At 46.5% G+C, this 25,119-nt stretch overlaps 1 protein-coding gene across 1 annotated transcript; it reads right to left on the reverse strand.

Annotated features, from left to right (window-relative positions):
* Positions 1 to 12,278: 12,278 nt before the first annotated feature.
* On the reverse strand, positions 12,279 to 17,036 carry LOC147911218 (ral guanine nucleotide dissociation stimulator-like). The gene is made up of 6 exons (XM_087428411.1): positions 16,913 to 17,036; positions 16,480 to 16,613; positions 15,890 to 16,111; positions 13,873 to 13,941; positions 13,373 to 13,447; positions 12,279 to 12,647 (listed from the first exon to the last, which is right to left on the reverse strand). The coding sequence occupies exons 1-6, from the start codon at positions 17,034 to 17,036 to the stop codon at positions 12,279 to 12,281; spliced, it is 993 nt and encodes a 330-aa protein (XP_087284537.1).
* Between the last annotated feature and the right edge of the window lie 8,083 nt (positions 17,037 to 25,119).

Genomic DNA, 25,119 nt, shown 5'->3' on the forward strand with positions numbered 1-25,119 from the left:
TAAACAATAACAATAATAAACATATGTACCTACAGTAGACAAATTACTGACCTGCTAAAGATAACCGTACCATAATTTCCACAACTTGGAAATGTTTTACATTACACAGCCAAGGAGATTTTGCAGGTGTGATTTAGTTAGGGATCTTGAGATAGAGAATATCTTGGATTACTCAATGTAATCACAAGGGTCTTTGTGAGTGAGAAGCAGGAGATTTGGAGTCAGACAGTGAGAGACTGGAAGATATCATGCCACTGGCTTTGAAGATGGAGGTTGATGCCATGAGAGAAGGAATGCAGGAAGCGTCTATAAACTAGAAAATGTAATGAAACTGATTCTCCACTAGAGTCTGCAGAAAAAACACAACCCTGCCAACAACTGGATGTTAGGACTTTTGGTCTCAATAACTAAGATAATATATTTGCATTGTTTTAAAACTCTGAGTTTCTGGTAATGTGTTACAGCAGCAATAGGAAACTAATATAGATTTTGATACCAGAAGTGGAGAACTACTGTAAGAAATACTGGTTTGAAATTGGGAAGCGGGCAGAGGAAGGAAAAATTTTATGGAACATCATAGAAAAGGGCTAGATTGCTTGAGGAGACCATTAATAGAACTACAGAAGTTAAAGACTCTACTGGTAAGGACTCAGAAGGGAGTGAGTAGCATGGGAGAGGAAGCATATATCACCTTAGAGAATAACTAAATCACCATAAACTGATTGTAGGTGGAAATATGCACATTAGAAATGATCCTGACGAGGGCTCAGAAGGAAGTGAGGAGAATGGTAGCAGAAAACTATATAGCACTAGAGAATAACTAAATCTTCATAAACAGACTGTAGAAGAAATGTGGACATTCAAAGCATAGCTGGTGAGGGCTCAGGGGGAAATGGGGAACATGTTATTGGAAACTGGAAGAAAGGAAAACCTTGTAATACAGTGGCAGAGAGCTGAGCTGAATTGTGTCCTACAGTTACATGGGAAGCAGTCTTGTAGGTGATGAACTTGAGTATTTGCCTTAGGAGATTTCCAAAAAAAGCATGAAAGATGCAGCTGGTTTTCTCTTGCTACTTAGAGTAAAATGTGCAAAAACAAACAAACAAACAAAAAAGATAGATCACTATTTGGCAAAAAGGAACCAGGATTTAATGATTTGGGAAATTTTCAACCCATTCAGATTGCAAAAGACTCTAAAATTTGCAGATTCACAATTAGGAAAGTGTGCTATGGAGAGAATGTCAAGGGTGTGGCTGAACAACGTTCCAATATAGGCATAAAGCAAGGTTAACATGAGGGAAGCCATATTGTAACTTAGAATAACCTCTAACCAACCCTCCCAGCTGTATATGGTTTAACATACACATAGCCTAGGTGATAAATAGCTACTCTCCAGGAAATATACACACTCTGCAGATTATAATCCTGGCTGATGCATTGTGATACATGACAACTTTGTTCTGTTGAGCTTCTTAGGAATATGGTGACCTCCTCAGAGAAGAACATCTATGCTGCCATCCACCATGATGACAACTGAAAGACCTGGTGTGGCGCCTCTGGTCGCTGATGCCAGACGGTCAACATACCTGAGCCCCTCCTTCATAGCCCACTAGCCCTATATAACGGCTTGAACTGGGTGCTTGTTTAAGATGGTCTTTGGGACATGAGTCCACCATCTTCCAATTTTGCTGGCTAATCTAATAAATCCCTTTCTCGACCACCGACTTATCTTGCTATTGATTGACTTTAGTGTTGTGGTGAGCAGAATGACCCCTTGCTTGGTTACACTTCTGCTAGTGCCTCAAAAGGATGAAAATGTCAGAGCATTCAATTTCACAGACAGGTCTTTGAAGAGATGAAGTGTGTGACTCATGGATCTCGTCAGCCACCTCAGCAGAAACTGAAGATAGAGATGGGGTTATCAGGAAAGTTCTGTACAGGAAGGTCTGTATAAAAAAGTGCATTTATGTAACATTCACAGGAGATCTACAAGGTCCTCAAAGATGTTACACCTGTGAAAAACTGAAGGCTTGGACTAAAAAGAACAGAGAGAAGATGAATAAAAGAAGGCTCTCAGACTTCCAACATCCACAATCAGAAAACAGGCTGATAAAACTACTCAGCTGAAACACGTGAAGGCAGCCTTTAGGAACTAGAAAAGGCAACAAAATAAATTCTGCTTCAGGACCTCCAGAGGAAACGCAGCCCTGCTGACACTTTAATTTTATGACTTCTGATTTGCAAAACTGTAAGGTAGTAAATTCACACGGTTTTAAGGCACTAAGTGTTTGGTAATTTGTAGCAGCAATATAGGAAGCTAATACAGCATCTACAATGTTGCTCCAAAACACACAAAGCAAAAATTGACAAAACTGAAGGTAGAAATAGACAATTCAACAGTAATAGTTGGAAACTTCAATACTTCACTTTAAATATGAACAGAACTACAAGACAGAAGATTAGTAAGGCAGCAGAAACTTTGAACCACACTATAAACCAACAAGATCTAACAGACATCTAAAAAACACTTGACCCAACAACAGCAGAGTAGACATTCTTCTCAAGTGCACATGGAACATACTCTAGAAGAGACCATATGCTAGGCCATACAACAAGTGTGATGTTGTGATATAATAAGAAATGTATATTTGGTCTTTGTCCTTGGTTCCTGGCACAGAGCTTCTAAAATCTTTGTAATTTCCAAACTGGTAACAGTAACAGGAGCATATTTTGTTATAATATTCTGTTTTTATTCCCAGCTCCTGGCTAGCTCCAGACTGATAAAGGTGAAAGCAGCACCTTTTGTTATTCATACAAAGCCCCTTTCCAGCACCTCTGAGTTTCTGTTAATGAGGTGACTTCTGGAAAGCCCTAAGGATGGGGGCCTGGTTGCCAGGGAAACTAATTATGTGATTAAAGAGTTGGGACTTTCAGGTCCACCCTCAACCTCTGGGGAGGGGAGAGGAGCTGGAGATTGAGTGAATCACCAATGTCCAATGATGTAATGAATTATGGGTATATAATGGAGCCTCAACAAAAACCCTAAATGAAGACATTCAGAGAGCTCCTTGATTGCTAACACATAGAAGTTCTGAGAGGGTGATTTGCCTGCCATGGAAGCTCCATGCCCCTTCCCTCCTTTTCCCTATGCAACTCTTGATCTGGTTACATTCTCAGTAAAAATCGTGTATCATAAACTGGTAAATATAAGTTAGTATTTCCCTGAGTTCTGTGAGCTGTTTCAGCAAATTATTGACCCCAAGAAGGGAGTTGTGGAATCCCCAATTTATAGCCAGTCAGTCAGAAGTACAGGTGACAACCTGGAACTTGTGATTGGCATCTGAAGTCAAGGCAACTGAGCCCTTAACCTATGGAGTCTGTATCAACTCCATGCAGTTACTGTCAAAATTGAGTTAACTTGTAGTACAACCAGTTAGTGTCCTCCAAGAATTGGAGAATTGCTTGGTGTAAAACCCCACACACATTTGGCTTCAGAAGTGTTGTTGTGAGTAGAGAGAAACAAGAAATTTTCCTTTTTTGTTTTTGGTGTGGATGATTGGCCCTGACCTAACATTTGTTGCCAATCTTCCTCTTTTTGCTTGAGGAAGATTATTGCTGACTAACATCTGTGCTAATCTTCCTCTATTTTGTATATGGGACACCGCCACAGTATGGCTTAATGAGCAGTGTGTAGGTCCACAGCCAGGATGCAAACCCCAGGTGGCCGAAGCAGAGCACGCAAACTAGGCCACCGAGCTGGCCCCAAGAAGTTTTCCTTTTAACAAGCCTCAATAAGCTTAAAAGGATTGAAATTATAGAAACTGTCATCTCCAACAAAAATGGAATTATACTAGAAATCAATCACAAAAGAAATTTTGGAAATTCACAAATATGTGAAAATTAAACAACCTACTCCTAACTGAGCAATGGATCAAAGAAAAAAATCACAGGGGAAATTTAAAATATTTTGAAATAAGTAAAAATGAAGACACAACCTAAAACAACTTATGAGACTCAGCAAAAGCAGTGCACATAGGGAAATTCATAGCTACTCTTAAAAAAGAAAAAAGAGGGGCTGGCCCCGTGGCATAGTGGTTAAGTGTGCGTGCTCTACTGCTGGCGGCCTGGGTTCGGATACTGAGCGTGCACTGATGCACCGCTTGTCAGGCCGTGCTGTGGCGGCATCCCACATAAAGTGGAGGAAGATAGGCACAGATGTTAGCCCAGCGCCAGTCTTCCTCAGCAAAAAGAGGAGGATTGGCATGGATGTTAGCTCAGGGCTAATCTTCCTTACAAAAAAGAAAAAGAAAAAGGATCTCAAATCAGTAACCTAACCTTCCAACTGGACATAGTAGACCAAACTAAACCTAAAACATGCAGAGGGAGGAAGTAACAAATATTAGGATGGAAATAAATGAAATAGAGAATAGAAAAACAATAGAGAAAAATCAGTGACTCCAAAGGTTTGTTCTTCGAAAATATCAGGAAAATCAAGAAACCTGTAGCTAGACTGACCAAGAAAAGTCTTAAATTTCTAAAATCATGAATGAAAATGGAAACGGATCTAGAAAACTTACAAGAATAAAAATGATAACAAGAGGATACTATGTACATCTGATATAAGCTAATTAGACCACTCAGATGAAATGACCAAATACCTATAAAGACACAAACTACAAAAACTTATTCAAGAAGAAATAGAAAATTTGAATAATCCTATAACAAGCAAAGAGATTGAATTAGTAATAAAAAAAACTACCTACAAAGAAAAACTCAGGCCTAGATGACATCTACCAAACATTTAAAGAAGAATTAATACCAATTCTTCACAAACTCTTCCAAAAACTAAAAGAGAGAGGACTACTACTCAACTTCTTCCTAAGACCAGTATTACCCTAATATCAAAACCAGGCAAAGACATCGCAAAAAAGAAAACCGCAGATCAATATTTCTTATGAATATAGATGCAAAAGTTCACAGAAAAAAGTACTAGAAAACTGAATCAGGCAACATATAAGAAAAATTATATGCCACAACCAAGTGGGATCAATTCTAGGAATGCAAGATTAGTTCAACATCTGAAAATTAATTAATGTAATACATCATACCAATAAAATAGAATAAAAATAAAAACCACATTATCATTGCAATAGATGCAGAAAAAGCATTTGACAAAATCCAACATTCTTTCATGGTTTAAAAAAAAAAAAAACTCAGAAAACTGGGAATAGAAAGAAATGACCTCAGCCTCATAAAAGGCATCCAGGAAAACCCCAGAGCTGACAGCTTCCTTGATGGTGAAAGTGGATGCTTACCCTCTAGGACCAGGAACAAGACATGGGCGTCTGCTACATCACTCCCATTTTTGTACTAGAGATTACAGCCAGGGTGATCAAACAACACTTTTAGTGGTTTCCTAGGCCGGCAGAGATGGCAGAGGGTGGGGAAGGGAGATGATAGCTAAAGAGTGTGGGGTTTCTTTTTGTAGTGATGAAAATGTTCTAAAATTGACTGTGGTGATGGTCACACAACTCTTTGAGTGTACTAAAAACAATTGAGTCACACACTTTAAATGGGTGAATTGTATGAATTATATCTCAATAAAACTGTTTAAATGTGCATATGAATCCTCATAGATTTAAATGATAACCTAGCCAAAGCTAATTCATTTAATGCTATTCATTTAATTCTAGTCCCATAAAGGATGTAGATCAAAACACTAAAATAAACAGATGGTTAGATGCACCCCTTGCTAATTACCTCTTAATATGGCAGGCTTCTGTTTCCCTCGCGTTCTGATCTTACATAGTGAGAGGGCACATGTGTGCCTGCTGGGGTGCGTGGTGGAGGGTACAAGATGATTGGTGATTCGTGTTCCACAGCAAGCCACAGAACAACTGGCCCTGTGGGATGGTGGCAGGCCCAGACACTGGGGCTTGTTTCCTAGGTGTTAGTATTTGTTACAACTTTCAATAAGGTATCTTCTTCTTTTAAGAGCTACTGTCTTCTCACTTAAAGAGGTTTCACAGAAGGACAAAGTGTACAAACGGACACTCTTGCTGTCTGTATGGATTCCACACTCACCAGAATAGGCTGGCTTGGAAAACAGGCCGATGCAGGTTCCTCCATGGCTGCAGAGTTGTCCTGCTGACCCAACTCCTGATGTGCAGACAGCCCGTGGATTGGTAGAAAATACAGTGACTTCCGCCTCTGATTCCCCTTTTATGGAGGAAGGAAGTGGATAATTCAATCAGTGGATAATCCAGAGGAGACATCCTGTCTCTTATCAATGGGATTTGAGAGATTCCTAAAGCTTTATACCTAAACACAAAATTGTTGGGTAATTGACACTGTCAGATACTGTTGACAGATGAAAAAATTTACTACAATTGTGTGGGGAGGTGGTATTTGCAGTTTCTATTTCCTTTTTCTTCCACTATGGATACCTTCTGTAAAAATAGGAATGGAAGTTTATATGTACAAAAATGTCCATACAACTTATGTTTTAATAGGAAAAATAGAGACTGTGTAAACGTTTAACAATAAAAGAATGTCCAAAATATTTATTAACACGTCTCTAGAATATATCACACGTCTCATGTAATTACTCTTTCCCTTCCCTTTAACCTAAATAATTAATGTAACTTTACTCTCTTTACTTCACTGATGTTGATTTAACTCTTTTATTATTCCATTATTTCCTCTATAAACTTATTACTTGAAATCATATAGAAGTCTTTGTTTAATTGCACTAATGGTTAAATCCTGAATCCTTAATACAGTCTAATACAAATAATTACTTTTACCACCTCCCCCAAATGCTAATACCTTCAACAGTTTCAATTCTATTTTTAAGCTTCCTGACATTTGTATTACTGTTTTTATGCATTTTATACTACATATATTTTAAACTCCATGAGAGATTTCTAGAATTACTTCACAAAATAAAATTCATTTATATTTATTTATAAATTATAAATTATCCTTTCCTTTCCTCTTCAGTCCTTTCTGCATTCCTGGTTTTCAACCTGGGATTATATTCCTTTCGGTGTGATAACTCACTCCAGTATTTTATCTAAGACAAGGCTACTAACAATGAAAAGTTTCACTTTAAGTTTTTCTAGAACTTCTTTATTTGGGGCACTATTGCTGCTGGGTGTAGAATTCTGGTTTGATGAGAGATTTCGTTTAGCATTTTAAAAATGTTGCTCTGTTGATGTCTATCTTATTTTCTTTATGGTTAGAAATCACCAATTGGCCTTTTTCTTGCTTATTTGGCCTCTATAATCCCTAAAATCCTTTACATTAACTTTGGCTTTTAGACCATAGTTTAGTTCATTATTATTTCCTTTGTAGTCACTCTGCTTAGGGAATGTTGAATTAATTGAATCTGTGGATTGATGTCTTTCATCAACTTGGAACATGCTTGTGTATTTTCACTTCTGATATCAATTCCTCCCCACGTTCTCTCAACTCCCCTTTTAAGCACACCCCATGTGTCTTCTAATTCTACCCTGAATTTTCCAATGTCATTGACCCCATGATTTTCTTGGGAGATTTGCTCTTGAACTGTCTTCCATTTTAGTAAACCAGCCTTTTGCTGGAATCAATTCCTTCTTAATTCCTTAAATTCTTAATTTGACTTCTAACATAAACACAATATATAACTTGAATTTTTTTTAAAAAGAGCTAGCAGAGCATTTTGACAATAAGGAGAAAATGATTTACTTTTGATACAATAAAACTCAAATAGATAGGAGAAAATTATAAATTGGATCATATTAAGATATATGAGGAGCCAGTATTCATTAAAATTCACCAGTAAGACAGAGTGGGTGGAAAACCTGAGTATCTTGTTCTTTGTACTGATGTGGACTACATTTTGAAATGATAATATTTAGATTTCTTGGGTTAAATAAAAATGTTATAAAATCCAGTTTCATCTGTTTGTATTTACTTTCTTTAACATGTCTTCTGGAAAATTTAAATGACATAGGTCATGTTGTGATATCTCTGTAGGTCTTGGTTGGATAGAGGCATGATGTGATGGTTAATTTTAGGTGTCAACTTGACTAGACTCAGGAGTGTCCAGATAGACTGTGAAGCATTATTTCTGGGTGTGCTTGTGAGGATGTTTCTGGAAGAGATTAGCATTTGACTCCATAGTCCACATAAACAAACCCACCATCACTAGTGTGGGTGGGCATCATCTGATCTGTTGAGGGCTCAATAGAACAAAAAGCAAAGAAAGGCTGAATCCACTGTCTCTTCCTGACTTGGGATGTCCTTCTTTTCCTGCACTTGGACATCAGAGGTCCTGGTTGTCAGGCCTTCAGACTTTGACTGAATTATATCACTGGTTTTTCTTGTTCTCCAGCTTGCAGATGGCAGATTGTGGGACTTCTCAACCTCCATAACCTTGTGAGCCAATTCCTACAATAAATCTTCACTTCTATATGTTTATATATATTCTATGGTTCTATTTCTCTAGAGAATCCTGACTAATACACATGGATAACAAAGTGCATATTAATTGAACATGGAGGAACTTTCCCAAGGCATAGGAGGCTCCCCCAAGCCCCAGGAGGAAGCAACACATCCCATCCAGGCAGCAGGCATGAGCACGTTCACACACACACACACACACACACAATCCCAAGTAATTTGAAAATGTGCTCAAGCTCAAACTCTCACTCTCTGCCTTATTGTTCATCACAGCTGTGATTTCTACATGGCATGTTCTACATCCTTTGCCATTTATTATCTATTTCCTCCCACTAAGACTAAATCAAGCAGGCACAGTCAGTCTGTTTAGTTATTTTGTAGATCACAGGTATTATACCAGAGCTTTGCATGTAGTAAATGCTCTAAAAATAGAATGACCAAATAGTTTTCCCTCCAAACTGGAACATATCTGGGAATGAAAAGGGTAGTGCTAATAATTATGATAAGACAACAGAAGAAATATGTGGTGAAGACAGAAATAGAGGTTTTAAAATTAAGATGAACTAATCACTTTTGCATTTTAAACAGATCATTGTGACTAGAATCTCATGATTAGATTATGAGGAGAAAGGATTTGGAATCTTAAGCTACTCTTGCTAATTTATTGCAGTGTACCACTCTAAATGTGGTATCTTTGCACAAGAGTAGTTAAGTCGAGGGGCCGGCCCCGTGGCTTAGCGGTTAAGTGCTGGCACTCTGCTGCTGGTGGCTGGGGTTCGGATCCTGGGTGCACACCAATGCACCGCTTTTCTGGCCATGCTGAGGCTGTGTCCCACATACAGCAACTAGAAGGATATGCAACTATGACATACTGTTCTGAAGGTTTTCAAAAATCTCTAAATCTCAGAGTACAGAAAAATCAATCTCGTAAAGCTGTTACCTGCTTCAAAGATTGTCCACTCGTATACCATCTGGCTTTGTTTATCCTCACACCAAGACCCCAAGAATTAACCAGAAGAGATGGCTGAGAGCACATCATTTCAGCTGTAAATATTTCTGTTTCTCTTACAGATGAGGGATTTTTGGAACACAAACACAATAACATTATCACACACAAAAATAAAAATGTCATTCGGATAATCAACTGTCTAGTCAGTATCTAAAGTCTCCCAGTTTTGTCAAGGTTATTTCCTGGTTTTACATTTTGAGTCAGGATCTTAATGAAACCCTTCTTTTGCAATTGGTTGATCTGTTTCCGAAGTCACTTTTAATCTCTTAGTAGTTAATGCATCTTGGGATTTGGGTGGGATATGAGTGTGTGTGCTTGTGTGTCTACACCAATGTGTGAATTCTTTCTTTCCTGGATGGGAGTGCCCTGAAAGGAAGGACCTGGGCTGTGGGAACCAGGATTTCTACTCTGCTTCAGACTGAACTGAAAGGGCCTCACTGGGTGACACTTGCAGCCTTCAGAAAGGAGGGGGAAGAAGTACCAAGGAATTCAAGACAATGGCCCTTGTCTTACAGGGTGTTTCCAGGGCATGATGTTCAAAATACCGGGTGCTAAGACTTTAGCTCCATGTCGTCGGGTGGATTCTCAGCATGAGCTCTGAGCAGTGTCTGTTCACCACCCACGTTGGGAGCATTTCAGTATTTTAATTGGTAAGGTTGTGTCTGTTGTGTCTGTGGTGTCTAAGATTGGTGGCATTCCCCTCCTGGACTTACTTCTATACCTGACCCTCTCCTGCCTCATCTTTCAAAACTCCTAACAGGCAAGTTTCACATCCCTGTAACACAAAGCCATATAACCACAGCGCAGACTGGGGAAAAGAACACAGCTGTCCCAGGGGCTACATGGTCTATGCCCTCAGGCCAAGATGCCCCTTTGGGACAAGTCAGTAACAACACAACTGAGTGTGTAAACTAGTGATTGTCTCAGACAATGGACCTCAGAACCACATGGGCCCAGATGTCACCCAGGGCAGCAAGGGACGGTGTGGGTCATTCAGTGGACAGGATTAAGGTCTATTGTCCTGACAAACCAGAGCTCAACACTGATCCATCAGGCCCAGCCGGAGGGGAATGGCCACAATGTACCTGACAGAGAGGCTAGGGGCCTTCACGGGAATTTCTGCCCAAAAAGAATCATACAAGGAAGTGCGGGGATGCTGGAAATCCTAGTTCACAGGGAGCAGTGAGGTTTATGGAACAAAGTCCTGTTATAGCTTTAAAAGCTGCATCATGAATCTTTCCCTCTGGATATGAAACAAGTGGGAAAAGGACTTCCTAGGGCATGGGTCACAATAACAGGTTTCCAATCTAGGCGAAGGGTGAACAGGGAGGCCTAGAAGCGGCCTGATGGGATGTCCTGTCGGCCCTTAGTCCATCGGCACATGGTCTTCCTCTGGCCTTGTCTGTTTCACATACAAACTTTTATCTTTTTACATTTTTTCCTCATTTAGTGTTGATGCAAATCCAGAAACTGGTTAGAAAATGGCAATTTCCAATATCTGATCAAAGAAACCTCAACAAGAGAAACAAAAAACATTCCTTCCTCCTGGAAAGCTGTAGAAAGACAGCCACTGTCCTGGGGAAGCACATGGTCCTGGTAAGTGCTATTTGAAAGACACCCACATTTCAGTGGTTGTTGCTCTGGCTGGGAAAGTCCCTCCAACCTCTACATCCAGGGAGATCTGAGGGGCTGTCTCTGCTCCTGGCCCAGGTGAACCACACTGAAATGCACCTGTCCTCTGAGGAAGGGGGACTTGAGGGTTTCATTCAGTAGCCAGGGAGGAGGCTGGACCTCCTCCCTTCTCCCACATACAATAAGCTGTGACCACACACAAGTTCTTAATTCAAGGAGGAAAATAAGATTCTGTGTCTCATTTACATGAGCATAAGCAGTGAAAGAACCACACCACAACACCCAGGCTGTGACAGAAACAGGATATAATGTAAGAGTCAAACCTACCATTTACTATTAAAGAAATAATATCACTCTTCCCCAATGGGTTAACGGTCACTGGGGTGCAGATGTCAGGGAGTTGGAGGGGGTCGTACCCTCCCTCTGGAGCTTTAGGGGAAACCAGGGAAAGTCTTAGGATGTCCTCGTTCACTCAGGGTGGGAAGAGCTGGCCCAGTGCACCACGAGGGCGCCAGTGTCACTGCTGGTCATGAGGATCTGCACTTGTGGTCTCCAGAGTGTGACGGCTCATCGCCAAGGGCGTGGTGGCTGAATAGAAGAAACAGACTATTTTGGGGTCCCTCCCTGAGATTCATGGCACAGCTCCCTGCACCCCTGCACTCTGAGCCAAACTCTGTGCCGAGTGCTCAGTCCATCAACAGCACCCTGTTTGTCCCTGATGCAGGAGGTATCATTTAGCATCACCCACTTCAGAGTATGCAACTGAATCCCAGAGAGGAGAGGGGAGCGGCCTGACCCAGGCTTGGTCAGCAGTGGAGCTGGGATCCAGGCCCATGCTTAGCCCGAAGCTGTACTGAGCCCCTGGATTCAGTGGCTGCTGGTCCACACACTCACTCGGCCCTGAACTGGAGGATGTCCGGTTCCTCTTTCTCCTGAAGAGCCGCATTTTGCTCGTGTTCTGGTGTGCGGGCTCCAGCTGGCAGGAAACCCAGTAGCTATACGACAGAATAGACCTGTGAGCTACCAGGAGCCACACCTCAGGTGCCCCTCCCGGAGCCTGCCAGCAGCTGAGTCCCAGTGCCCCATTGGTCACCATGCAACGAGTTACGTGGCTGATCAGCAAGCCTGGCCACAGGCTCTGGAGCTGGCCGTCAGAGATAGTCTGCCCTGCCCTCACCCAACTCCTGTCCCCTCACCTCTCATGGACACTGATTGGCTCCATGGCCTGGAACAAGGCCCCAAATCGTTCTTCGGGCTCCAGGTCATACTGATTTGCAGCCTGCTGGAGCAGCTGGATCCTCCTGATGAGCTGAATTTCTGGGAGGAAGAACAGGATGCAGACAGGGCTTGGGTGGGGAACCCTGCCAGGGACTTGCGGGGAGTGAGGATCTCTTCTGGGTTCTGTGTTCACTCGGGAACCCTCCTTCCTTCCCACTCCATTCAGGACCTGCCTGTTCTCACAGTTGGCTTGAATTAGTTCCTCATCCAGGAAGGTGTCCTTGATGCCAGCCCCTACCACACCTGCCAACGTGATGGGATGCCCAACTTTGTGGATCTGACTCTCCCAATAAATGTAAGACCCAAGGGATGAGACCAGAGAAAGTCTTGCCAGGGGAGGTCTCTGATTTCCACTTACACAGCCTGCCCACAGCTGCTCACCTCACACCATTTCTGGAAGTTGACCCGATTTCCCTGGAAGGGAGACAGCCAATGTCCATCAGAAACAGCCCCCTAAGCCCATAACCAACTCCCATCCCACCCCTTCTCAGGCTGCAGGACTGTCAGGACCCAGCAGAGGGCTGACTTTCCACAAAGAGAACTTGACACTGGGCCAGGCTCTAGGCTCAAGAATAGGAGGGACAGGGGAGCTGAGGCCAGAGTCCTTATGTAGCACACCTTCTCTGATGACAGATGGGGAGACTGAGGCCTCAGGGAGGAAGGGACAGCTGGACCACAGATGTGCTTCCTCACTTGCAGGGGCTGATGGCACTCCCCCAAGAGTAGGGCCAGAGTGGGAGGTTGAATTCATCTCAGACACAGCCTCCTGCATCTCTGCAGGCAGGCAGCTATGAGCTTCACCAGCTTAGGGAGCCTGGTGGCGGGCTTACGCGGAGCGTCCATACACACATTGCTAAGATCGGCCTGACTCCGCAGCTCCCAGGGGTGGGCGTGGGGCTCTCATGAGAGGAGGTTTGCCAGGTACTGAGAGCTCAGGGCCCAGTGCAGGACTCCCGCCTCCCAAACAACAAGATCCTGCTCCCTGGCCCCACCTTCAGGCTCACTCACTTCCAGATCATCCTCCATCCCAATATCCAGCAGCTTCAGGTGATAAAGGAACGTGCCCAGGAAGGGGACGACACCCTGTGAAATCAGGGTGGGAGTGGTGAGATGAGTCCCACCTCTCAGGTGCCCCCATGGACCCTCCCCCAAATCCCTTCACCCCAGCCTCCTGCCAACCACAGACTCCCACAGAGAGCAGCCTAGGACCCTCAGCAGTCTCTCCCCAGTTGCCCCCTCCAGGACCACCCAACTTCCCCAGTCACCTCCCAGGGGTGGCTTTTGGCAAATCCCGGGGTATGTGAACCCTGCCTCTCCCCTCCATAATCCATCCTGGGCCCAGCCCTTTTAGTCCTCCTCCTGGTCACTTCGAGGGCAGGCATTTCAGGCTCTGGGGCTCTAGGAGCTGGGCTGGAGGAGGAGGGACCCCTCTCTTGGAGAAGCCTCCAACCATGAGTAGAGAGACCCCCACCTCTGACACCTGAACCCTCCTCCTAAGGCCCCCTTACCTGCTGCTGCTGCCTCTCCTGGGCTCCCTGGGGGTCCATCTCCAGGGTGGCCCACACAGAGGTCACCTCCTGCAGGGTCAAGGACAAGCTCAGGAGGCCATGCTCCCTTCCCCGTGTCTCCCAGGCCCCTGATCCTGGACCCTGGACACCTGGTGTATATGGCTGCTCCCATTCCAGAATGCTAAGATTCTACATCAATCCCAGCTCCAACACTCGCTCCTCTGTGCCCTCAGGCCTTCCCAGGCCCCTAAGCCTCTCTCCTCATCAGGAAAGTGTGAGGAGGACTCCCCGTGCCTCCCAGGGTCCCCTGAGGACTCAGTGTCATCTGACTGTCACCAGTGCTCTCCCCTCCCCCCTCGAGGAGGAGCACAAAGCCCCTGCACATTCCTCTCCCCCTTGTACCTCATCACCCCTGTGAGGTCTGGACCACAGGACTTCTCCCTCCATTTCCCAGATGAGGAGACCGAGGCCCACAGAGGGTCAGTGACTTGCTAAGGGGCCCACAGAGGAGAGACCACTCCCCCTCCTAGCCAGAGGCCCTGGCCCCCGGCCTTCACTCCTCCTCCAGACACACGTCTGACCAAGGTCCTGTCCTCTGGACTCTCTGGGTGTGGTCAGGCCCTCAGTTAACCTGAGCCATGGATGGGGAGGCACAAGGTATCTTGGGGGGCCCATGCAAGTGGCTTCTGTGTTTTCCAGCCCCCTGCGATTCTCTGACACTAGGCTGGACCTGAGGCCATGCCAAAGGCCTCAGCTCCCTAGGATCCCCTCAGGATGGTCGCTGCACAGAAGTCCTCCTTCATTCACTCAGGAAGGCGACCCCCTTGTGCCACATCTGAGTGACAGTGTAGGGCATGACCACGGCGCTGTGTAATGGTGACATTTGCATCCTTTTTTACTTGGAATCTTCTAATATCCTGTCAAGAAGGTCCATTAAGAATCTGTAGGTTCCCTGATAATTTTCATTGCCATCTGGGGCGTATCCTTGTCAACAAGGCACCGGGGGAGACTCACTGGTTTGTCAGCAGTAGACCACTATCCGACTAGAGTGCACAGTCCCAGAGAGCACACAGATCTGTCCCAGATCCACCATTTGGCCCAAAGCTGGGCAGCCCCTGTGTCCACAAGGCCTGTGTGACCTCACAGTGCCCATCCCTGGGGCAGGCAGGGTGCCCTTCCCTGCGAGATGCAGTGCAGATAGAAGGAGGAGCTGGGGCCTGGCTTCCTGAGGACAGACTGGGCTGCTTTAGGAAGAAAGGCACCCCCACCCACTCCATCCACCCACCAGCCTGGAGGAAGATAGGGGCCAGCTGATGGGCCTGCAATGAAGCCAGAGACCTGCTCATTCTGCCAGGTCCTCACCTCCTGGAACAGTCCAGGCGACACCACTTTATCCCGTGACCAAGGCCTCCTGCCCCAACCAGTGCCCACCTGCCCCTGCAGCTCACATCCCCCATTTCCTGTCAACCTGGACAAGACAGACTGTTATTTCTCAGGGAAACTTAAGTGATAAACTTACCAAAGCACATCCTGCCTGGTCCCTCCCCCCTCGCCTCCCCTCATTACAAATCTCCAGCCTCCACTCACCTCCTTGAGCAGCTTCCTGCTCTCCCGCTGGCCTGTTTTGATGATCTTTTTAAGTTTTGTACAGTTCTTCCTGAGGAGGGAAAAAAGGAAAGAAACACTGTGGAGTGGTTTGAGGGTAAATCCCTTTTGTTTGAAAACCAATGAGATCCAGACAGCCTGGATGAGCATTTTCACTGTGTCCTCTGAGCCCTGAGGTGTCTGGGACTGGGGAGGGGGCACTCCTATTGTCACCTGGGGCATGCATTCTCTTATCTTCTCAGCAGATGTGTTTTAAACAGTCTTAATTTCACGTGGACACAGAGTTCTGTTGGTGAAAACACTTGAAAACTTGGCTCAAACCAGGATCTGTCACTTAGGGAAACTGATTCCTGAAGCAGAACCATTGGCTTAAGTTTTCAGAAAGAATCCAATCCTGCCAACCAGGTCAGACCATATCCCCAGGGTTTGCTGTCTCCCAGGAGGTCCCAACTGACTGAAGGGCAATGCCAGCCCTGTGGGGGGTGTCTGGTCCACCCAGGTGGTGCTCGCATGGAGACAGGCCTACCCACCTGGACACCCATCTCCATGTCTCTTTTAAACGCTGAATGGAGGGGACCTGCAGAGCCCAGAGGATCCCATGGAGACAGGAAAGGTTGCTCAGGCCGTGGCATTCCTGGAGAAGGGAAGAGAATGAGCTGTGAGGGGGAGCTGGAGCCCTGCTTCCTCTGGCTTCTGTCGCCTCATTGACGTCTCCTGTCCTGGATGAGACAGCGGCTCAGGGAACCTGGGAAAGGCATAGCTGGAACCTGATGAGGAATACTTCCAGGGAGGAGGATTTTAGCTCAAGCCAAGGAAAAAGCCCAGGAAGGGGTGAGCTTCCCCCCACTGAGACCAGGAGTCAGGTCATCGAGGCCCTGGCAGGAGGGGCCTAAGGATTGTGCAAAGGTTCAGACCACAGACTTCAAACATGAGAGCTGAGAAAGGAGAAGGGGCAGTACCCCCGAATCCAGAGAGGGGCTCTCAGGGCCTCCCACATCTTACCTTGGCCACCTGGATCCAGAGCTCCACCACCCTGGCCCTGTCCTGGGCCGTCATGCTCGGGTCCCCAATGCAGGTGGTGCCGACACATTCGACCACTCTGTTACAGTGGGTGCATGGATGGTGGGTGCCAGGTGCTCATTGCCCCTGTTATGACACTGGGACCAGATGGAGTCCAGGAAGTCATGGGGCATCACTTTCTTGAAGAGCTCCTGGGGTGGACAGGGAGTGTCACCCAGCTCTGCCACAGCCCAGCTCAGCGTCCGCAGCTCCAAGTCCCAGGCCGGGTCATAGGTGAGAGCTGGAGCTCAGGAAGCTGAGAATGCAGCCTGAGGTTTGTGGGAGTCCCTGGGTGTTGCCTGTGTCCCCTGAGGGTACCCAGCACAGGATGACCCAGGAACCGATACTGTGGTGCAGGGAAGTGGCATTTGCTCACCGCCCAGTCTCACTTCTTCCAAGCACCAGAACTCGGCTCCTGCTTGACCATCTCTAGGGGCATCTCCCACCCTTTCTGACCATCCTCTTTCAGATGCACATTCCCCCAAGGCAGCAACAACCATGGGCTTTGTTTGTCTGCCTTGTAGTCATGTACACATTAAGTGCCTAATTAGTGCTGAGGCTGTTGAGGCCTCCTGGGCAAATGAGTGAACTACCCAAGGATGAGACAGCACTTCAGTGTGCTCCCCTCCCCCACCAAAGCGCAGACTCTGCCCAACTTCCTCTCTGCTCCACATCATCCATCTGCACAGCCACTCTGCATGGCAGATGCTCTCAAAGTTCATCCCTACTTTCCACATGAGGACAGCAAAGGCTTGGGAGTTAAGAAGGCTGCTCAGGTCACATGAGGGTAAGTGGGGAAGCAAGAGGTTGGACCGAGATCATGGGATTCTGGATCAGGAAATGGCAGGTGTGGGACAGCTCATGGCACAGGGAAGGCCGGCCCCACCTGCCCTGAGAGCCCCGCTGCTCACCACATCCATCAGTGTCAACTGTTCTGCCACCAGCCAGGGAGGGAACTCCAAGAAGTCAGGCTTCTCCTCCCTCAGCAGGTTCTTGGTGGTCACATCCCAGGGGCAGGTGGGCTCTGGGGCTGGATCTGGCTCTTATGTTATCTCTCCAGGTGGAGGGGGGATTCTCCCTGGAGACAATGGTCCAGCTGGCTCCAGCACAGGAGCTGGCACTGCGGCTGAGCTGATATTGGTGGTGGCTTTTGCCCTGGAGGGACTGATGGAGGTGACACTGGCTCCAGCTCTAGCACAGGTGCTGGAACTAGAGCTGGATCTAGCCGTGGAGCTGGCCCTTGCTCTGGCTCTGGAGCTGGAGGGAGCTCTGGAGATGGTACTGCAGCAGGAGAAAGAAACAGTTTCACTCATGTAGCTGACATCCCCTGTGACTGCCAATGCCAGTAAAAAGACCACTGCCTTTAAGGGAACCCAGCCTGTGAAGACCCTGCAAATCATCTTCCCAGACTGCAGTCCCCTCACCTTCCAGATCTGCCTCAATGGGCCTTGGATGCTCCAGCTGGACCTGGAGAAGGTAGGCGTGGCTCCCCAGCTGCAAGCCAGGCAAGCTGAGATGCAGAGAGGTCAGCTTCATCCATCCTGAAGCAGGGAAACTGCAGGTGTTACCAGAAATCCTGCCCTGGGTCCAGGCAGGTTCCCACCAGAGAAGAGATGGCACTGGGGGAGGCAATTTGGCAACAGAGTCAGAGGCATGGCCTTTCCCTCCACACTTCTCATGCAAGGCACCCTGGCTTGGGAATGGGCCCTGATGCCTGCCCCTTCCCCTTCTGGGGAGAGCCCCATGGCAGCCCTGAACCCTGTGAGGCTGTCCTGGCAGTAGCAAGGCTGTTCATCCAGCAGGTTGAACACAGAGTCTGTCGTGAATCTCTTCCTGCTGACACTCTTCTCCTGAAGGGCCGGGACACAGCCCATCCCAGCCCTCCATGTACTTTTGCAACGGGATTGAGCAGAGGCCGGTTTTTGAATGGGTTGCTCACAGACCTCCTGTCTTGGGCCTGGAGATGGTGGTCAGAAGAGGTAGATATGGAGAAGGGGAGACAGATTAAGGTGAGACTGTGATGGGAATGGGTCTCTTGGAGACAACACAGCCCAGCAACCCCTCTGCTTCCCAGGGGTCCTGGCACCCATCCATAGCACTTTGACTCCTGTCCTCCTGGAGTGGAAGCCACCAGACCTCAGCCTTCCCTTGGGACTCAAAAGATGTGTGAGATGCAAGGTTCTGACAGGCTCGCCTAAGCCAAGGCCCCCATCTCTCTCTCTACAGCTCATTCTGTAGAGACAGGAAGCCCTTCTTCTGGACCCAAAGACCACGCACTTTTTTAGATGGTCTTGTGCTCTGCCCTCCTGGCTGGGATAAGGGAAGATGCCTCCAGCTACAAAGGAGGCTATGAGGGCATCACTTGGGATGTACCCTGGAAGACAGGGCCTGTGAAAGATGTCTAATGTCACTGTCTGACTCTCAGACGACAAGTGAGTCACAGCGATTGTGTCTCCTTCATTCACTATGATTACTAAGTGTCTCCAAAAGTCCTGCATGTAGTAGGTGCTTAATCTACACACTTGAATGAATGAAGTCCAGTCAGACTATCCCCGATGCTTGAGTGGGCCTAGGGCCTCTCTGCTGCCCCAGAGATCCTTAAAGGGCTACCCCAAGGAAAAGGATCAGGACCAGCTGAATGGAATCTCAACTCCTTGACAGGCTGCTTTCCATGTGCTTTTCCACACTCAGAAAAGCCTCATCCTAGAGATCAGTGAGGCACACTACTTTTCAAGGCGAGGAGAGAAATAAACACCATGAACAGCCACAGCACATCCACAGCCCTCTCTGCAGATGAAGGCACCAGGTAAGCACCTGCCATTGCTGATCCCATTAGTCCCTACAAGATCACCATGAAATTTATCCTCCCCCTACCCCCAGTTTTCAGAAGAGCAAACTGAGGCTCAGAGAGATGTGGGAATTTGCCCAAGGTACATAGCTGGCAGAGGGCAGAGTCACGACTGTGCTGAGGAGGGAGTGGCTACTCACCTAGTAAACAGCTGGTCCAGGATCCGGTGGGATGTGTCTAAGGCCGAGTAGTTGACCATGAAGGTGGTGAAGCTGGAGATGTTCCTACTCAGGAAAGCTGGTGCCATGGACTCTGTCAGCTTCTCCATCATGCCTGCCTGGAGGGCACGCATCCTGCAGGCCTCATTTAAATTCACAGTGAACTTATTCTCACACTGGGGGAGAGGAGGAGGGACATACAGTCAGTGATATCACAGTGAACCACCAGGAGGACTGAGGTGACTTTCTACCCTCCTGTGTAGCAAGTGGGGAGGAGTGGAGGTCCAGATTCGTTTGGGAGTGGGACTGTGGGGCACATTAATGAGAAAATTCTGGGGGGTGGGGCAGTCCCATGGGATTCTCAGATTAGAGTCTGCATTCTAGTACTGCCTTGGTCATCTCAGAGTCCTGCGTGTGAAGACCCCTCTGCACCCACACTCACCTCAGAGCACCCCTGGTCATTGATGGACTGGTGCACTTGTATTCTCTCCAGGGAGAGGGTGAACTGGAAACCATCCACCAGCTCCTCGCCCATGTCTGGGTGCAGATCTGCAGTGACAGTGTCCAGCAGTCAGGCCACGAGCGATCAGGGGTCTGGCTGGACTTTGCCGTAGGGGGAAATCCCCCCACAGATCAGGCACAGAGGGGAATCTGCATAGACTCCAACAGGGAATGGGAGGACACCTTGAGGCCCCGGGATTCACATGCAGATAGAGGAGCTTGGTCCCAAGCACTCACTTTCCTGCAGCCAAGATCTTGAGTATGAACATGACACACTGCCCGACTCCCATCATCTAGCTTCCTACTCCTGCCCAGGCTGATTGTTCCTCATCCCCACCTTCCCTAACTCCACCTCCCACACACACACACACACACAATGAGTGTCAAAGGGTGTGGGGCTGTCCTTTTGAGATCACAGTTCTGGCCTGACCTAGAGTGGCCTGCCCTGGCCCACACTGCTACCTGATCGTTACTCCTGCCAAAAGGCCACAGACATTCGAGGTGAGGGCTGAGCCAATGTCTAAATCGACTTAACACGCTCTCATTCTGGGCTTTCCGGGTGCCAGAGCCTCGGAAAGTCACGGGATAACATGAGAACATCCTGCTGTGTCAAGTGTCTCCACTCAAATGAACTGGACAGGAGGCTGTGATTACAATGTGGGTGCCTGGTAACCAGAGTTCTAAGTTCTGTTGGGGGCTGTCACTAAGGAAGTGAGGTCACTTCTTCAAGGTTCTATCATTTGTCCCCTTCCTTCAATCAGACCCACCTAAAGCCCCCTCTAGGCTGTTGGCTGCTCTCCCTCCTTGCCCGTGTCATCTCCATCACTGTACACAAATACACATCACCACCCTCCCCACAGCTCCTTGGGAGTGGATCCAGGACCCCAGCTTTGAGGAGACAGAGCTGAAGTCAGACCTCTTTTTGCCTACCAGTTCTGTGTCCTGGAAAAACTGCTGTGCCTCTCAAGATCTGCCCAGTCTCCCAAGCTGCACAATGAGGATTGGGCTAAAAACAGATTCCTAGGGACCTTGTCAGGATCCATGTGATAATACGTACAACATCTGTGGGCTGGTGTCACATGTGTCTAATGTACACACTTAGAGATGGAGGAAGTACAAGAAGGAGTAGGACATCACATAGAATACCAGTCAGAACTTCTCTGGGTTCCAGACGTGTGATCTTGGGAAAGTGACTGCCCCTCTGGGCCTCATTTTCAGGTCTGCATCCTGAAGGAGTTGAAATTAGAGGAAATTCAGACATTGTAATCCACTGGCATTAACCCTTCCACGGTCCCCTGTTTTACTCAGAATCAGTCCCAACTGCCTCATGTTGGCCTATGTGGTGGGAGCCTCCACAATGGTCCCAATGCTCCCTGCCTCCTGGAGTGCACATCCTTGTGTCATCACAAAGTGGTCAGTATCTGGCTTCTGAACAACAGAACACAGCCAAGGTTATGGGATGTCACTTCCAGTTTTAATTACAAAACGTCGGTCACTTCCCGATTACTGGCTTACATGGGTTCCCTACTTACCTCCCTCCTTCTGTTTCCATCTCTCTCTCTCTCTCTCTCGCTCTTGCTCTCTATCAAATCACCAGAACTGGGAGAGCAAGTGCTGATGTTTTCAGTTGCACTATGTAGAGGCTCCATAGGAGAGAACTGAGGGAGTGTCCCGCCAACATACAGACAGGAGCACAGACTCTCGGTCCTAATGGATCCTGACAAAACCCATGTGAGTGATCTTGGGTGGGAATCCTCCCCCATTTGATCCCTGTTGAGACCACAGCCCCTGATTCACAGAGACTTTGAGGCAGAGGCACCCAGCTAAGCCATGCCTGATGCTTGGCTCACAGAAAATGTGAGATGTTCAATATTTGTACTTTATAGGTGGTAGGTTTTGGAGTAATGTTGTCACAGAGGAACAGAAAGTAACAGTCTACCATGTCCCAGGATCCAGCCTGATCACCCTCCTCTCTCCACTCCTCTCTCTTCTCAGGCTCCCTCCAGCCACAGTGGCCGCATTTCTGACTTTCCCTGGTCAAACTTTCTTCTTCCCGTGATTCTCTGCACCAGGGTGCCTTCTCCTTGACACACTAACTGTTCCCAGACATAGGCAGGGGTGCTTACACCTGTCATTCTGGTCACAGCAAATGTATGAAAAGCCTCAGGGAGGCCTTTCAGAACCTCCTAGCACAGTCTCTACCATCACAGTACTTACATCCAGAAGAGCATTACATGATTTCCTCCTCTTTCCTCCTATTTTGATAAAATGAGTGCATGAGGAAGGGATGTCTGCTTTGGCTGAAGCAGAGGCAACTCCTTCTGGTTATACCAGGCACATGACTGTCTCTTCCAGGCCGAATTTTTCCCACCACGAGTCCATTGTTTAAGGAAACCATCATTCCCTCTCTTTCATGGGTCTGGTTTCCCCAAGATCACAGTGAACCATCCCCTCTCCCTGTGCTGTATCACCATAAACCCACAGCCAGAATATAAGCACCAGGGTAAAACACCACCAGATCCTGAATTCAGTCACTACTGAGACCCTCCCATCAATGTTGTCATTCAATGGTGACTCCTGAGGACACCTTTCCCCTGAGACCCACTCCCAGCCTGTCCTCAGCTTCTTACAGTAACACTGAGATTTCCTCAGAGTCCTCCCAACCTGGGCAAGAAACATTCTGAAATGTTCTCTGTATTAATTTTCAGGGACTGGGGACACTGGTAGATGTAATTTGAGTGGGTATGTGCAGTAGTTTCTACGCAGGTATTCTATTTTTCATACACAGATAAAATAGTGTGGCTACTCAATGCACCAAGAAAATGGATAACTGATCACATTTTTTCATGATGTGAAGTCTTTAGAGAGTAAATGTCATGGTTAGGAGCACAGACTATGGAGCTAACTCTTCACGTCCAAATTCCAGCTCAATCCCTTATTAGATATTTGTATTGACCGAGTTATTTACCTGATTGGTGCCTCAGTTTCTTCATCTCTCAGTTGGCAGTAATGATCAGCATACCTATTTTGCAGGATTATGGAGAGTATTAAATGAGTTAATGTTTGAAAAATGCTTGGAACACCTAGTGTATTACCAGTGCTGTACCTATATATTAGAAATAAAATTCAGAAATTCTTCTGACACTGCCTGTGAGCCCCAGAGGGTGAGACCATTGCCTGGATGTATGTAGAAAGCATTCCATGACATACGATGAATAAATGAGTGAACAACATTGGTGAATGCATTGCAAATGTCACCTAGTCACCCTCCAGGAATTCCCAAGCCGAACCACACACAGACATTCGGGCTCTGTCCTGCATCACACTCTCTGGAGGAATCACTGGGGCTTCTTGGACCCTGGTAACCATGTCCACTAAAGGTTCTTTTCTGTCAGCAAAGCCCACTCTTTGTCCAATTGCTGCAGCTCACAGGGTCTGCACTCTGATCCTTGTCATCACTCGAGGCAGAAGTGTCATCCCCAGAGCTGGGCACATGCAGAGACTGAGCCTTGGAGAAAATGATTCCCTGGCCCTGGGGTAGGTAGAAGAGTGCAGGGACAGAGTGGGATTTGGGGAAAATCCTCCAGGTGTTGTCAGAAAGGATGGATCCAGGGGATGTGTCAGCAAGGACTGGTCTGGTTGGTGGGCCTTGGTAGTTAAATAGTGGGGGCTTTGGGAAGTTTCGTAGGTACTAGCATAATACAATCAATATGACGGTCACGAAATCAGAATCAGCCTAATTTAGGCAAAATTATCCCAATGTCAGCTGTTCCCTGACTCTCTAATCCAGTTGACTTATAATAAGGGTATTTGTGTTCTATCATCTCCTTTTCATTGATTGGCTAGAGTAATTATTCTTTACATAGCCTGTCTATTTTTACATAGTAAAGAAAAAGTGAGTTTTAAAACAACCCTCCTGGGAAAAGTCTCCCTAACATATTGAATTAATAACAGAAGCCACGACAGGAAATTCACCACATATCTTGAGCTTTAGTCTCTGGTTTTAGATCTTCCTAACTGGTAAATTACCTTGACTTCTTCCTTCTTTCTTAAGATTAGTCCACTTAGGACTAAGTAGGAGTGCAACCTCACGCCATGTGAGAAGTGGTGGGACACTAGGAAGAGGTTTGTTTCATTCTATCAGTGTGTCTGTGTGTGTGTGTGTGTATGACAGTTTTTGCTGCAGCTTTCAGTGTGGGCCAGTGTAGACTCCATTTCTATGGAAAAAATTTCCCGAACCACTTTCTCTGTACTTTATTTTCACTGATGGCTTCATGGGCACTGTCCAATAGCAACATTAAGCACACTCTATTATAGAATTTAAATATTTTTTTAGTAGCCACATTTCAAAAAAGTAAAGCAAACAGGTGGAACTAATTTGAATAGTATATTTTAATCCATGATAAAGAAGATATCATCAATGTGGGTGCAGTCTATACAAAACTAATAATGAGAGAGTTTACATTTTTTCCTGGGTTTCATAAATCCAGTGTGTACTTCCCACTTACATCACAATCTCCATTTGTAAGTTGAGTTTTCTCAGGCATACGTTTTCTGTACTGAGATTTAATGTTCACAGTTGTCAAATAAGAGTCACTAGGAGTGGGGTGGATGATAATTTCACCACTGATTTAAGCTCTAATGGAGCTATGAACACCAACTGGTCAATGGGTTAATCAAATGAATAATCATATAGCACAGAAGAATGGTATGATTTGGAATTTAGAAAAAGACTGTGGACCATGTGTCCTGACAGGGAGCACCATGGATTTTGTTGTTGAGAGTGACAAGGACAAGAAGAGAATAAAGTCATACTCATAAGTGTCTAACAACATGGGGGAGAAGAAATGACCTGCCGTAGTCCTGAGTTTTAACCACGAGCTCTCTGTTCTTGACCCAAATCTCTTTGATGATGGCCCAGGACACAGGTCAGATTAATCCCCACAGAAAAAGAGGGAGGGTAGAAGCACAAGGCATCTGACATAATTGTCTTGGGAAGGCAGGATTCCCTACCAGATTATAACTTTGATCCACTTTCACAATTTATTTTTATAGGGTAAGAGAAAAAGAAGTATG

This window comes from Ceratotherium simum, unplaced genomic scaffold (assembly GCF_057802395.1).
Source record: "Ceratotherium simum simum isolate JZ-2026a unplaced genomic scaffold, ASM5780239v1 HiC_scaffold_46, whole genome shotgun sequence".
Lineage (NCBI taxonomy): Eukaryota > Metazoa > Chordata > Mammalia > Perissodactyla > Rhinocerotidae > Ceratotherium > Ceratotherium simum.